Below are 17,450 nucleotides of genomic sequence, written 5' to 3'. Positions count from 1 at the left end.
AGTCTGACATCTCATATTATGAAAGTGTATGAAAGGGTAATGAAGAAAAATATAATGAAACATGTATTGAAAAATAGTTTGTTTAATATAGGACAACATGGTTTTGTACCCGGAAAAAGTACACAAACCCAACTGTTAGTCCACCATGAAAGCATATATAAAAATATGATAAAGGAAAAAGACAGATGTGGTTTATCTAGACTTTGCAAAAGCTTTTGACAAGGTAGACCATAATATATTAGTGAAGAAAATTATAAAACATAACATTGTGGACAAAGCAGGAAGATGGATAAAAGAATTTTTGCAAAACAGAAAACAGATAGTGATTGCAAACGACGAGAAATCGGATGAAGCTACGGTAATATCCGGTGTGCCACAAGGTACGGTGTTAGCTGCACTGCTGTTTGTGATTATGATTGCAGATATAGACAGTAATGTTCAGGACTCGGCAGTGAGAAGTTTCGCCGATGACACAAGAATAAGTAGAGAAATTACTTGTTATGAAGATAGGAACTCACTACAAAGAAACCTAAACAAAATATATAAATAGGCAGAGGTAAATAGGATGGTATTTAACTCTGATAAATTTGAATTAATAAACTATGGTGATAAAGAAGGAATGCTATATGCATATAAAGGACCTAATAATGAGACAATCACAAATAAGGAAGCAGTTAAAGACCCTGGTGTGATGTTGAATAGGAATATGTTATGCAATCATCAAATAGCAATACTATTGGCAAAATGCAAAGCAAAAATGGGAATGTTGTTCTGGCACTTCAAAACAAGAAAAGCCAAACACATGATTATGCATTATAAAACTTATGTGCATAGTCCACTTGAATATTGCAATATAATATGGTACCCACATTACCAAAAGAATATTGCACAAATAGAGAGTGTACAAAGGTCCTTTACAGCTAGAATAGAAGAAGTTAAGGACCTTGACTACTGGGAAAGATTACAATTCTTAAATTTATATAGTCTCGAAAGGAGAAGAGAACGGTACATGATAATCCAGGCATGGAAACAGATAGAAGGAATTACCGAAAACATCATGGAGCTAAAAATATCAGACAGAGCAAGCACAGGTAGATTAATAGTGCCCAAAACTATACCAGGAAAACTAAGGAAAGCACACAGGACATTAATCCACCACACACCAGGATCGATAATGCAGCGTCTATTCAATGCGCTACCAGCTCATCTGAGGAACATATCAGGAGTGAGCGTAGATGTGTTTAAGAATAAGCTCGACAAATATCTAAGATGCATCCCAGACCATCCAAGATTGGAAGATGCAAAATGTACCAGAAGATGCATTAGCAATTCTCTGGTAGACATCAGAGGTGCCTCACACTGGGGGACCTGGGGCAACCCCTACGAACTGTAAGGTCTGTAAGGTAAGAACGAAAAACAAGAAGCTGAACAAAAGCTGACAACGAAATTAGAGGATACGAGTCTTCTAGCTGTAAGATAGTGCACTGATATCGCCTGTTAAATATTTGAGTTAACAATTTGAGTTTAATGCTTTTAACGAAAGAAGACAGTATAAAAGTGTGAATACACAAACAGAGAAACAAGAAAGAAAAAGAAAAAGTCTGTAACAAGGTAAATATTTCACAAAACGGAAACAATGATCACAGAAGTGAAACATGAAATATGTCATGTTGCAATACAATATATATAGATAGAGAGAGAGAGAGAGAGAGAGAGAGAGAGAGAGAGAGAGAGATCGTCTTAATTTTTCCTATAAACAAATGCTACATGTTGGCCCTCAATTAAAACCCTCAATTAAAAACAGTCTAAATTTTGGCAGGGATTTAACTACTGTTTTTTCAAAACATTAAATGATAAAGAATAAAACTGTGCATAAAAATAAAAAGCTGCGAGTTTTACGCATGACTCTGAATAGCTTACTTCTTCAACTCTTAACATCTGCTGGTATGCTGACGGCCTCCGAAAACACGACAAGCATATACACATTGTCATATATTTTAATGCTGGATACATTCAACGAGATGTTAACAAGTACGAACTCTATTTTGAAGGCAATTAAAGCTTCGTTCGCTTGCATAATAAGTGAAAGCAACCAAATTTATTGCAGAATAATGCCTAGCATAAGCTGTACAATCCACTTACTTACGATTTTAGTTCTAAACATGGGTGATACAAAGTCTGATAAAGGAATGCACATAACCTGGAATGCATACCTGTTTTAGTGTGAAGAGATCATGTGTGGAATAAGACACAGGCTTTTGACAAACAGTGACATATACATTAACTCTTAGACAATTAGGTACAGAAAAACACATATAAAATCCAATACGCTAGGAAACTGAGATCTAGCCGTTGTAAAAGAGAGAAAAGATGACTTACTTATAATATTTTCCTTCGAACGGAACGTTGTCGAATCGCGCGCACTGTTCTCCTCTGTAATCCTTAGAGCCCGCTGGACACGGCTGTGCAGCAAATGAAAATAAATAATTACATGAGTAACTTAATAAACAAAATGTCAAGAGATACTAATGTAGTCAAAATATTTATCTTCAATAGTATTCAATGGTGTTTTCACCATTTTAGAAAAAGCCTAGCAAGAAAAAATCAGCTTATATTACACTCGCGCTTACGAGACAAAACAATATTATGCCGAGGGTCATAATGCATGCATGACTCGTTATAAATAAACAAACAAGAAAACGAAAGGAAAAAACTTGGGCCAATTTAGCCTTTTGTTTACGAGGTCCCACGACCTAAAGACAAGGAAAATAGAATAAAAGGAGAATAATAAAAACATCATCACTTGAGTACAAAAAATATAAATATAAAGCAAATATCTGGACTCTCAATTGCAAATCATCTACACAAGAATGAAATGCTACCTCTTAAATCACTTGTGGCCCACGTAAACTGAGCAAAATTAACAACTAATGAGTAAAGCAAGAGTAAAAAATGAAATGAAATGACAAAACTTTGAGAACAAAAAATGATAATTACTATCCGAAAAAAAGAACCCTTTTGGCATTTAAAGAACTCCTGCAGGAAAAGGATAAGGTTTAATTTCACTGGAGACAATGGAGAGGAGTGAGTCAAAACAAAGGGAAAGGAATGAGAAAATAATAAGATGATGAGCATGACTTTAGAAATAAATGCTTCCATGAAGTCTACTGAAAAAAATAAAATTGTTCGGTACAAGTTCTCCTTGTACAACTTGTGATCAGAGTCAGTTTCCAATTACTAATATGGGCAATCATCTTATTAAGAAACGTGAATCATAATATTAACGGCAGACATTATAATTTTCTTCTACGTTGCTGATGAGGATAGCAGCTTGAGCCTATACTTACGTGAGTTATCTATGAACTGGCAAAGTAAATTAATGTTGACGTTCGCAAGCGCTTTTGTGTACGCGCGCAGGCGTGCTCGTTTGCACAGACATATATACGCAGAGGCATTTATAATGCTCTCGTACTGAACGTGAAATAACCAAGTTTACTATTTGTACCCCTGTGACCGCAAAGTTTCATATAAATTTTACAGACTAAATTATTTTTTCTCTACTGAAATTTGTAACATATGGCTTGTGGTGGCGAGTCACAGAAGTGTGTCCACATGTTTATATAAGAAAATCGAGCCACTGGTGACTCGAAAGAGAGGGTCTAGCAAAGCTGATTTTGACATGTTAATATTGTGTTACTGTCAGAATTACGAAAATGGTAAGTTTTAAGTTGCTGCTTTCCAAAATCTTGACTAAATGAAGTGGTGCACAAGAGACTACAGATTTCTGATACACTACCAACGTCCTCCCTGCTAACGAGACTACAAAGACTAATATTTGTTTGACGTCTTAGTCAACAGGTACAAAAAAGTTAAGTATACCTTAGTTTTACCAGACCACTGAGCTGATTAACAGCTCTCCTAGGGCTGGCCCGAAGGATTAGACTTATTTTACGTGGCTAAGAACCAGTTGGTTACCTAGCAACGGGACCTACACCTTACTGTGGAATCCGAACTACATTATAGCGCGAAATGAATTTCTATCACCAGAAATAAATTCCTCTAACTCTTCATCAGCCGGCCGAGGAATTGAACTCCGGCCCATCAAGTGACAGTCCGCAGCTCTACCGACTCATCCAACGAAGAGTCTTCAACAGTTACAGCAGTACCTAGACTCATTTCAGCTTAAAACATTAAAATAAGAAAAAGTACTGTTTATACTTAACGGAGTTATTTACTGACACCTTTTATATGAAAAGCATATGTAAGGCCTCTTTCCTGTGGTATTTCCAATCAGTTTGTGTGTAAAAAAGTTACTGAAAATATATAAAGTAGGTGGACAATAGGTGGAACAGGGTTTGTGTTAGGGTTATACTATAATGATGATGTTTATTATAATTATGGCGTTCCTGTTATATTATATTAAATTTTATAACTAAATTTATAAAAATATGGTGTTTTTTCTTTTCAGATAATCCAAAATGGCAAATAATTTGAATACTGATGCAAGAAAATGTTATCGTCTACCGTCCTGCCTACTTTTGGTTCACCCTGTACACACACACATAATACAATATATATATGTATATATATATATATATATATATATATATATATATATATATATATTATATATATATATATATATATATATATATATATATATATATATATATATATATATATATATATATATATAATTTACTGGTCCCTTTTTACCAGATACTTGTGTCGTTGTAATAACTAAAATGCCCTCTTAGACTCTCGAATTCTTCGCGCTATTAGGATACGCTTGTTACTACAATGCTTTAGATCCAAATGCAAACATTTTAAGTAATTCTGATGTCCGTAGCACGATTCGAATCGGCATCCAGCGTGTCAGTAAGAGCATAAGAATTACATCATATTTTTGCCTCGGGATCGTAGTCTCTATAGTAAAATGCGTATCAAAAAGTGTGAAGAATTTGAGAAGTTAAGAGGGTATTATTATAATTACACACACACACACACACACACACACACACACACACACACACACATATATATATATATATATATATATATATATATATATATATATATATATATATACTAAAGAAAGCTACAACTAAACGCTGTAACGAGACGACACAAACGCTAGTACAAAGGGTCTCAGTATAGTCTCTGCGGAGATGTCCTTCACACCTATTTTCAACAGAGGATATTCCATGAGATCAGTTCTCTGTTTGTTCAACTTTTGACACAGGCGAAAACAAAGACAGCAATATGCGAGGGTATTATTTTGATAATGACTTTACTCCTCCGTTCTCACATCAACTTGCTTTTATGGGCTGCGTTTATGTTTGCGTGGGCGTTTAAGTTTTCTGTAAAAGAAAACTATTGTGCCGGCTATGTCTGTCCGTCCGCCCTCAGATCTTATGAACTACTGAGGCTAGAGGGCTGCAAATTGGTATGTTGATCATCCACCCTCCAATCATTAAACATACCGAATTGCAGCCCTCTAGCCTCAGTAGTTTTGATTTTATTTAAGGTTAAAGTTAGCATATTCGTGCATCTGGCAACAATATATGACAAGCCACGGCCGGGCCATAGTTAAAGATTCGTGGGCCGCGGCTCATACAGCATTACACCGAGATCACCGAATAGATCTATTTTCGGTGGCCTTGATTATACGCTGTACAGAAAACTCGATTGCGCTGAAGAAACTTCGGCGAACTGTTTACTTGTTTATTTTATTTTGCAATGGGAACGGTATAGACAATGCAGTTTGGATCTTGTTACCATGTCGTTACAGTGGCTAAAGTTTTTTTTTTTTTTTTTTTTTTTTTTAGTTTATTGTGAGCAGTGAGGCAAGAAGAAGATCTAAATTGTGGGAAAGACGGAATAATGAGGCGTTTGTTCCTTTAATGCCTTATTCTCTGTTTTTGCAATTATGAAGTGTCACCTCCAGAATCTGTCATTATTATTATTATCATCATTATAATTATTATTATTATTGTTGTTTCTAAGTTCCTTGCTATTTTTGGTATTCATACTTCCTGTTATTACTGTGTTTAATATCATTGTAGAGTTTTGCAATTTTCAATATTCGTATTTAGCCTTCTGGATCTGACTTCTGTAACCACCTAAGGACCCCAGATGGAAATTAATCGTCTGCAATTTGTATTTTTTATTGTTATCATTTTTAATTTTTTTTTTCTCTATTATTCCCCATATAATTACTGTCATTACCATTATTATGAATTCTATTTTTTTCTACTTCTTCAGCAGTTGAGTGGATGCTGCCGATAATTATTTTTGTCATGTTACCTTATGTATGTAGATTGTGCGTATTGTATTTGTATCTTCCGCAATAAAGATTATTATTATTATTATTATTATTATTATTATTATTATTATTATTATATCTCACGTGGTGCATTAGGTTTCCACTCCATGCGATAAAGCTTCCTTCTTGTCAGCTGTTCTTCTTATTATTATTATTATTGATTCCATGACTAATTCAAAGCAAATTTTCCTTGCCTTTAACCTTGCCACTGCTTTTAATTTGGTTTCCCATCCTTTCACCTACAGAGTCAACTTAGAGACTATCGGGTCAGCAATTCCTGCTTCATTTAAATTAACACCTTTTCTATCTATGGCTAAAATTGAAAAGGCATAATCTTACTTGGTGATGGACTCGATTCCTCTTTGTAAACTATGACACTTGTGTATGTAAAGTGAGCCGTGAGTTCCCTCACAAATAGGAAAAGGTACAAGAATCGAGGAAAATGCGGATTTTTCCTCCTGTTACACCTTTAAAAACCTTTCGTGGGTCCCCTTGCTTGGCTTTGGCCTAAATTTTCAATTCCAATTCCGGAAAACTTATATCCAAGTTTAGCCATGACCATGGGAATGAGCAGACTGGCCATCAAATGCGAAACTATTTTGATATGATTTCCGACACATATATTTCTTCTAGAATAGAAATTTATATACCCCTGATTTTAGGCATGTAGCATGAACAATAGTTCGAGTGAACCATGAATTTCTTAACATTAAATATGACTTAATTCACGATAAAATATTTACAAAACACTTGAAAAAATGTAACATTTATAACACATCTGAACAGTCACACTCAGCATTCAAATTTTGACACCACTGATAAGGCTTTGTATAACAAAAGGTTGCAATAATCTTTATTGGATGATAGCAGTGGATATAAAAGAAATCGAAAAATCACTAGAAATTAGGATACGATAATTATAAACAGACGTGGAATTACTACCGAAGACGAAATAGTTGCAAATATCACATGTAAACTGACAGTTGAAAGTTACTGCAACGACACAGCATGACGCCCAGACTGAACACTCGCATCTAAAACTCCTTTCATGTTGTCTAGATAGGAACGAACGAAGGAGAGAGAGAGAGAGAGGGGGTGGGGGGAGTGGCTAGGAAAAACAGTGGTGTATCCTTTCACCCACGGCTATATCCTCTACCCTAACAAAACACACTTTTTCTATTTTTAAAGAAACATCAGCCGGTCTTGTCCATCACATCCCTTATTTGTTTGCTATAACTAGAAAATTATGGGAATCTGCCTCCGGAGAAATGAGGAAGCATGGAAATTATTACTAAACAATGATACTGCTGTAAGTGAAATGAACATGAATACAGAACAATTCCCTTCCGGCAAAATTAATTGAATCTGAAGGATGAATGAACAGAGGACATTCTTGACCTTTGATCGCAAGGAGAATTTGCTACTCAGATTACTTAAGTGAACGCAGAGCCCGCTTGCAAGCACAACATGCACAAACAACACATACTTTCGCCTCAAGACTCAACGATGTGTCAGTGACCTATGCTGTTGTGGCATCAGCTTGCTATAAATCAATCGATCTAGACTAGACCCTACGCACAAACAAACCCAGTTGTCTGATACTGAAGACATCGTGACTGTCTGTGAGGTTGATCGTTATGATTATAATTTCCTTGAGAACTTTTTGGCAAGCAATGAAAAAAAAAAGAAAAAAAGCAGATTATACATAGTTGGGTTTCTATTCATACTACTTTGCAAAGAACGTGAACACTGGAAAAGGTCATTCTTATGATGAGCGAATTCTATCCACTTTTCAAGAAGCAGAAAAATATTCCGAAGCGAACCAGGTTTTTGAGCTAGATAAACATAATAGTACACATTATGTTACATGTATTTTATTAATAGGCAGTACACATATGTTACATGTATTTTATTAATAGGCAGTTTGATATACTGATAAAAAATACTGATGGCAAAATTCAGCACTGCAATCAATCACTAGGTGGTACTACAAACTCTGGTGGGCTTTGTGTGGAATCTTGCTACTTGCTAACTAAAGCTAAAGTTATGTGAAATTCCTCTCTCTCTCTCTCTCTCTCTCTCTCTCTCTCTCTCTCTCTCTCTCTCTCTCTCTCTCTCTGACAAAGCTACAGTGAAAACACAATATAACAAACCAATGTGAAACCAGTTAATGACCTTAACTCAAAAAAGCTAGAGTACTCACGTTCACATTGCAAGACTCGTATTTCTTGGATTTCCCACTGCAAGCATCCGGGCTGAAAAGTAAATTTACCTAATATTAGTTTTCGTTAATGGACGAATAACTAACAGAAATCATTACAGGCAATGCATTAGCCCCACGAGGACAGTGTAAGACATGCTAAAGAAAAAGGCTCGTGGTGTATAAGCTCTTCATCTTAAGTTCTGGAGGCAATAAAAAAATTAAGAAATTACGGTATACTTATTTTCTTTATTCTTGCGCTCCCTTAGCCTAGGTCAGGTCTACATTTTATTGCAGAAGTCATGGTTTTACTTTTTGTCTAAGGCTTTTTTGAGATGGAATGGATAACAAGTTACGTTGAAAAGAAACTTGTGACTAGATCGTCAACGATGCCATGCCGTAGAAACTTATCAAGTCAATATTATGAGTAAAAAGGATAGGTGTCTTAGCTCAGATCTTTGTTACAGAATATTTAAAGTCAACACCATGAGTAAAAATGCACAGTTGTTTTAGCTCAGAACTTTGTTATAGGAAAACATGAAAGGATTAGAAAGGGTTAATTGAAAATTCCTTCTCTCATACAAAAGACTAATGAACTATCTTCAACAAAACAACACATGCACGCCAGTGTTGCATATAAATACATGCATACATGCATACATACACACATGTATATATATATATATGTATGTATGTGTGCATATATATATATATATACATACACATAAGCGTGTGAGTGTGAATTCATTATATGAGAAGCAAAGTGAAGCAGCCTCTTTCTGGAGACCTACCTGGACCCCCGACAGTCTCTCGATCTATAGGCGACTCCTCCACCGCAGGACCTCGAGCACGGAGAGATGGCACTCCAAGGACCCCAGGGACCTCTCTCCACTTCATTCTCTTCGTAAGGGTCCCACTGTCTCTTGGTTCGGTCGGTAGGACCCCAGATGTGGCCGCTGTAAGTGTCGTAGAAGTTCTGCGAGACGGGAATTCTCTGGGCACCGTGGCGGTGCCGATGGCGGTGGTGATGTCTCTGGGATTGGTCGCCACGGCATTCCACCTGAAGAGAAGGAGACAGGAATCGATTAGAAATGTTTTAAGGAATAGTCATCAAATATTCAGTAAAAATGGCCATGTCTAGTATAATATAGTTTAGGGTTAAAGTAATTTAAGTTTTTGATGTCCCTCCGCTGAAATGAATCGGTGGTAGGTTTATGTTTCATGTATATAAGTCTCGTAAGTCTCTTTACAACATCTGGGGTTCTTGGGTTCATCAGCTAATCTTGCCTACATAAAATAATTGTCCATCATTAGTTTCCAGCTCAGCCAGTCAATTTCCAATCTACTGGTGGTATGGCCTTCACGCAAAAGTTCCCAGAAACGTTAAGTTTCATACAATAAGAAGGCTCAGTTGACATTACTGATTTTACATCATCGGGTTTCTAGTTTTGTTAAAAAGCAGGATAACTAGTCTGCGAAGTACAAACTCCACTGCCAGAGTTTAATATTCGAGTCCATTTTTACAATATCGATTACAGAAAAATATGCTTGCTTTTCTTATGATATTAGTACCATGTTTAAAAATAAAAAAAAAGTTCGACACTCACTTCTCATGAAATTGGTAGGTCGAGCCTCAAACAACCAAGGGATAAAGTAATAACAGGAGATGAATTAAACGAAATGGTTATTTACAGAATGTTCGAAAAGTCAACACGAATAGAAAGCCATAGTTGTCACAGCTCAAGACATTTGCTATAGGATGCGATGAAAGGATTACTAGGTTCCAACGGCAAAGTAAACAACACTATCCTCAGAGGCGTCTGGGGACCATGAGAATTGGGAATGCCGTAAATAGCTGTTTGTTGCTAAGTACTGGCAGCGTTGCTGCGGCGCATATTTCTTCTGTCTCCAGTCGCTGCAGTTGTTGCAACGAAAGATGGGAAAGCGCGATAACATTTTTTTGTTACTGGTCCTCACTAAGTAGGAAGTCGAAATTCCATTATGCATCCCACACTCTTAAATCGTAAAATGCGCGTTGCATACTGAAAGCATTTCTCAATTACAGGGTGCCCCACAAAAAAACCAGGAAATTTTAGATTTACATTGTGTATTTTACACACGTTTTTTACCATGTGTTTTACTTTATCAAATAACTAAAAAAATGAACTCACATACATTTTCTAATTCCTTTTTCTTTAAGTCCAGGAACCTGCAGTTACCAAGTTTTTGTTGTTTTAATAATGTTTATGTTAACAACAACTGTTTTCTGTATCAAATAAACTGTACCAATTTTCCTGTTTTTTTTTTTTGTGGGGCACCCTGTATCTGTGACGTCAAAGCAAATGGCCGGAGAAGAGAAAGCCGTAACGAAAGAAACGACTGAAGTAACAATACGAGGACAACTCGGCTGCTGCGTAACCTTAAACCCTCTGGCTTCATTCTCCAGTTTTATACTATTTACTTTTTGATAGTGCTGTGCCATCGTTGGACGGATTGCTGATATTTACATTACTTAAAAAAGTATCTGATTGCGAAATGCTGAGTTTTTAATGCTAATGTTCATACCAGATTCCTCGGTGCTTGGCATTTTTTTGTCAAGTGTCATATAACGTTTCTCACTGATGTGTCAGAATTTTACACCGTTGATTGACTGAAAATATTTTTTTCGGAATTTGGGTGTATATATAAATGTAAATCAAATTTTCAGCAACAGGAGTTTATGAGCATTAAGCTAAAAGAATAATCGTTTGTTGCTTCTTTTGTTGTTCTCGTTTCGGCATGTATCCGATTCATTAGACATTTTTATGGAACGCAGAATAAATCAATTACAAAAAACTTGATATAAAAAATCTATCTCTATCACTGCAATACTTGCGCCTCATTAGATTCCTAAGGACAGTAGTAAACTGTAATAAGAGACAGTTTGTGGGAAAAGTGGCGTTACGTTCAGAATGTTTGAAAAATAAACTTCGAGCAATTTCACGCTTAATGAATAGTGACTTCTGAGAAAATAAAAAAGTTCGAATAAAAATCCTTTGAAAGCACGATTTGTCTTCTTGAGTGGCAGCAGCAACAATAGCACCAACTGCAATAATAATAATAATAATAATAATAATAATAATAATAATAATAATAATAATAATAATAATAATAATAACTTTAATGTGATGAATAGGATTTATCCGTCGATTGCATATTCTCTTTAGGACGTAAAACTTCAGTTTTGGCAATTTCTTGTAAATCGTTCTTTTTCCTAAGAAAATTGAGGCACAATTATGAAAACGTGCACTTCCTCTACATTGATTTTATACATTAATTCTCTCACGAACTACAGCTGGTAATTGAAATTAATGAAATATATCTTACGAAAAGATAAAGCAATTAAACCACCAACTCTCGACAAAAAACAGGGAAGTAAACTTTCCGCGGTGTAATAATATGGCGAACAATTACCGTAGAGAGTTTTAGTTTTTCTTTCGGACAAAGACGCGGTCCTTAAAACTACTCTTCCCCATGTACTCCAGGGTATCAGGGCGTATCAAACCTTGGGGAAATGGGCTAAACCAGTTTTAAATACATAGGCACACACACTACGTGTATATATATATATATATATATATATATATATATATATATATATATATATATATATATATATATATATATATATATATATATATATATATATATATATATATATATATATATATATATATATTAGTATATATATATATATATATATATCTATTAACACCAGAGTAAAAGCATGATATGGCTACAGTACAAGCAAACTTAAACAGCTGAATTATAAATGAAATCCTTTTACGAAAAGTCCAGCAATATCAGTGACTTCGCAGACGTATACGCAGGACTCACCACCTTCCGCCAGAGACACTTTAGCGTTCAGAAAACTGAAGTCCTTCGGTCACAAAATCTCTGTCACCAACCTTACAATCATAAAAAATTTTCCAGTTTTAAGTACTTTTATTCTTCTGCATCCAACTCATTCCAAATCTCTACTTACATTCCAACATTTTCTTTCCGATAAGCCTCTTTTATTCCCATCCCATTCCAAAGCTCATGATTCCGCTCTCAACTTCTCATTTTATAGTTGACCTTTTATCTCACCCTGCCTTTATATCTATGATATTATCCCAGGATAACTTTTGTTTTTTTGTTTCCCTGTCCTTCACACATCCTCATAGCCTTATCTAGTTAACATTCACTAAAAACTTCACCCTTTTGTAAACACTGTCAAATTACTCCTGCTTCCTTTCAATATTCGTCAACACTGCGATAAAGGAGTCACTTCACACTCCATCTACCATCCTGTTCTTATAACAGAAACCCACACTATTTTCCTCAACATTCTCTCATCAGTTTTTCTTAAAGGTTTCAGCAATTATGGGAACATAACACTTGTTGTCCAACTGTTAACTTAAGCTCCGCTTTTATCACAAGACTTGAATTGCTCTGAATAAATTACCTTCACTACACATCCTCAATATCCTTCACATCAAATTATCATCAAATCTATCACACTCCTTCTCAAGGTTTCAGTACACTGTTCATAACAAACCTGTGATGCACACATTCCCTTACTCAACCCTTTAAACATACTACTGACCCCTTCGTCAATTCTTATGTTCTCTATGAAAACCTTTCCACAGGCGCTCATACCCATGTATATCCATCATACATATATACATACAAACACACGTGTGTATATATATATATATATATATATATATATATATATATATATATATATATATATATATATATATACAGTATATGTATATAAATTTTTTGACTAATTTTGCAGTTTATGTTTTAAACTTTTAAATATGAAGCAGTAAATAACCCACTGAGAGAAAATTCGTTATATCCTGGAAACGGATTACACCTCCAGGGAATTTTACTATAGACGCAAAGTGCACCTACTTAGACCGAGTCTCGAACCCGAGCCATTTGAAGTTAGTATATGGGAAGCAGTGAAACTATGTATTCAGCATATCCCAAAAACCACTTACTACTCCCTACGCTCCAAATGAAACCGAATGCACCGCTGAAATTCTATAGTCTATTAATTTGACCCCTCCTTTTACATCTTAGCGTCATCAGCCCTTCGTTCAATAAATCAAGGACGAAGCGGATAAACACGGATATGGCAATTACGAGTACGAAGATAGTTCAATTCATTACTGATGTGAATAGCTTCAAATTACTTGATGTTCGATATCAGTGACAGGTGCAAGATATTGGAACTGAAAATTCTCGTCTCCTGCAGACCGTCTGTTTTGATAGGTGGCGCAGCACACTGTACGAAGACGGACGTACTTTAGCCGTGCGAGCTTAGCAAGGACGTGTAATAAACTAAATGATAACTGTGCAGACTCATTCACGAAGTGCAGTTTATTTTGTAACAGAGATAAAACTGATATTAGTTTCTGTTCTTGGATCAAGGTTCTTATGATTAGGCAGACGAGCAGATATGACTGGTATTTTTCCGAAGAATCCATGAATTCTCGAAAGATGTCAGATGAATCATTATGTTTGTATAATTAAGAATGGTAAAGCAAACGTTAGGGTACGTTTAAATGTACAGTGTGGCTAAGCATTTTATGAGAAAAAATGTGATTCATCTGCGATTTCCGGGAATGGTCATGTTTTCGTAGCTCCAGTTCAGTTTCCCGAACTGATTAAGTTGGCCTTCCACTCTGTATAGTAACCAGGGTACTTTGCATAAGCTTGAGCAACGGCCCTTTCTACGAACTTGGGAACTTTTATTTTGGACATGGTTTAGAAAGATTTCGCGTAAAACTTATCTGATTGCACTATAACTCTAATCCTTGCCATCCAAATCCATTTTTTTCCAACTGAACCAGACCCTTTTGTCTACTGATGAAGGTTTCCGAAGAACCAGAACTTATCTCCTTTAACATCCCTCAGAAAATTTCAAAATCTTCATTAATACATTTCTTTTTCTTCAAGGTCTTTATATTTACAAATATAATCACAAAAAAGCTAATTACTGTAATGTGGATATTTAAGCAGCACTAAATGATTTATTTAGGAAGCTAACATATCTGAAATGGAATAGAATGAGGGCTGTTTTAAACAATAAATCCCATATGATGCTTTTGGTTAATGGTAAAATTAATTAAGCTGGGATTTTACAAAACAGATATATACACAAACAGATGAGTGAAAATCACTTTATTTCCAAAGTCGCCATCTACTTTAGATTCATATTAGCTTCTTTGGCTACACTGAAACAGTAATTTCAAATTCTATATAAACTTTGAATGGAAGCACGTCTGAGATCAAGCTGAATCTGAATGAGGCTCAAGGGGAAACGTCTTACGAGGAAATTTCTTTTCGTTGCCACAACAGAAGAGAGCTGTCCATTATATGTCAAGTGTATTTATATATTGTACACATACCCAAAAAAATGGAAACCTAAAAATCAACAAGAGGTACAAATCTTCTGGTTTGTGCTGAATTATAATTAATTCAGTCAGTTTTCCCTTCCAAAGTCTGTCTGAGAAAAAACAAACCCAATTATGCCACTTTTGTAGTTACACAGTTCCTTTTAATTTTTTTTTTAGATCATTCGGCGGCATCGCAGAAGTTCAGCGTATACAACTGTTTCCAGAGCAGTATAAACTATAACAAAATGGCCTTCGAAAGTCAAAATTTGCTATGGACCTAAATCTTTTTCTTTGCAACGACGCCCAGGCAGTGCGTCACCTCGTTAACACGAAAACCTTACATTTGAAATTATATAATACTCTAAGATGAAGAAAAGGCCTGCAAATTTGAAAGCTACATCGAACTGCTAACTTATCCACAGAGAATACTGGATATTCCGTCATATTTGTGAGTGTACAGTACACATGTTTACCGAACCAATAATTTTCTCACTGTTTTATGGGCTATGCAACGAGAATGTTGTATGTACATACAGTAGGTACATACATTACAGATATACAAAATGTATTCATACTGCTACAAACATATTTTCTCTGTTTTAATACCACGGCGATGCTTAAAAAAAAAAAAAAAAAAAAAAAAAAAAAAAAAAAACTTGAATCGTTTTCCTTAATTACCTAGCTACTCCATGAACGAAATTAATTCCCTGATAGACAAATTAGTTTACGTCACGTACGAAACATTACCAAGTCGACTGGAACGGCCATTAATCTGGACAAAGGCAGCAGCAGAAAGGACTCTCTTCGTCCGGCGAGTTTAGTGGGATCTTAAGGACGTATACGGAGCAATGAATCCATGTTACTTTTAGAAGGACGAAAGGACAAAGAGGTGTTCCTTGTCTTCACTGTGCAGGCTAACAAAGGGATACCTGAACATAGGTTCCATCCTTTCCTCACTTCGACTCGGGGAGAGAGAGAGAGAGAGAGAGAGAGAGAGAGAGAGAGAGAGAGAGAGAGAGAGAGAGAGTACATCGGTTCCATCTCTCCCTCAGCCTGACATCCGTGGGAGAGAGAGAGAGAGAGAGAGAGAGAGAGAGAGAGAGAGAGAGAGAGAGAGAGAGAGAGAGAGAGATACCTTGTCGACAAAGTAAATTTCCGGCAACATATTACTCCAGGTACCTAAGGATATGATACTTTCCCACAAATCACCAGAACCAAGAGTTATGATTAAAAAATAATTAGTAAATGAAAAATAAAAAAAAAATGATTTTAAGTATATTAGTTATTGTGCAAACAGTATATCAAACAATAAAATTTAATGACAAAGTCTTGATGCGTCTATTTCTAAAGTCTTTATGCGTCTAATTCCAAAGTCTTTATGAGTCTAGTTCCAAAGTCTTTCTGAGTCTATTTCCAAAGTCTTTATGAGTATACTTCCAAAGTCTTTATGCGTCTAATTCCAAAGTCTTTATGAGTCTATTTCCAAAGTCTTTATGCGTCTAATTCCAAAGTCTTTATGCGTCTAATTCCAAAGTCATTATGCGTCTAATTCCAAAGTCTTTATGAGTCTATTTCCAAAGTCTTTATGAGTCTAATTCCAAAGTCTTTATGCGTCGTAGTCTAAATTTCGGTACAAAAGGGTAACATCTGTTTAAACATGCCTGAAAGTCCCTCTCTATTCTCATTTCAGTTTCAAGAGGGGAGAGTAAATAAGACAAAAAAGTAAGTTTAATAAGCGTTTACTTACTGCTATTAGAAAAGAGACGAACACGACGAGGGAGAGACCCCGGAAGGTGCTCCTGGAATGGAAGAAAACAGTCATCAGCAAAAACATAAAGTAGGCAATTGCATCAACCACGTTATCCAAATATCGTTAAATGGGATTAACATTCTTAAAAGATAAATACTAAAGCACGATACCATTGTGTCATGGAGTCTAAACTCAAAGAAACTAGTGTGGTGAAATGAAATATAAATATGAATGACAAAGAGATTTTTCAGTTTATTCCAAACGCATGCAATAAACATATACCCGTGCAGAAAAACATTTTTATTATTTATTTGTCAAACTAAAACCTCGAACAGAAATAAACAACGCAGCTCGACAATTCATATACTTGGCTAATTCCGATAACTGATAAGTGAAAATAGACCCGTCCACATCTGGGAAATTATGCTACTAATTAATTTTTTTTAAGGGGGAAGGGGCCTTGACGAAAATATGGGACATATACTCTTTACCTTCTTTAGGACTATGATAATCAATAACCAAAAGCAGCAACCACCCGTCATGATTTTTACTCATTTAAGAAAAATCTCTCACTAGATTTATAAAGGCAAACAACATCGTTCAAACCCTAACATTATTATTCACGGTGTAAATTTATGAAAGCAACACACACACATATATATTATTTATATAAGAAATTCCTTGGCAAGCGCTCACGCATGATGAATTTATACTTCTAGACTATTACGACTCTATATCAAA

The 17,450-nt window shown here is 35.5% G+C and overlaps 1 protein-coding gene across 20 annotated transcripts in view; it reads right to left on the bottom strand.

Annotated features, from left to right (window-relative positions):
• Positions 1-17,450, bottom strand: part of Ppn (Papilin) — a 337,156-nt gene that overhangs the window by 46,756 nt on the left and 272,950 nt on the right. For all 20 annotated transcript variants that reach the window (XM_067121879.1, XM_067121890.1, XM_067121884.1 and 17 more), the window contains 4 exons: positions 16,707-16,758; positions 9,317-9,585; positions 8,529-8,580; positions 2,380-2,462 (listed from right to left, as the gene is read on the bottom strand). In XM_067121879.1, the coding sequence (XP_066977980.1) occupies positions 2,380-2,462; positions 8,529-8,580; positions 9,317-9,585; positions 16,707-16,758 (456 nt within the window). The remainder of the gene's footprint in view (positions 1-2,379; positions 2,463-8,528; positions 8,581-9,316; positions 9,586-16,706; positions 16,759-17,450) is intronic.

The sequence above is a fragment of the Macrobrachium rosenbergii genome, chromosome 20 (assembly GCF_040412425.1).
Source record: "Macrobrachium rosenbergii isolate ZJJX-2024 chromosome 20, ASM4041242v1, whole genome shotgun sequence".
Classification (NCBI taxonomy): Eukaryota; Metazoa; Arthropoda; class Malacostraca; order Decapoda; family Palaemonidae; genus Macrobrachium; species Macrobrachium rosenbergii.
This window is presented reverse-complemented; position numbering and strand designations above follow the sequence as displayed.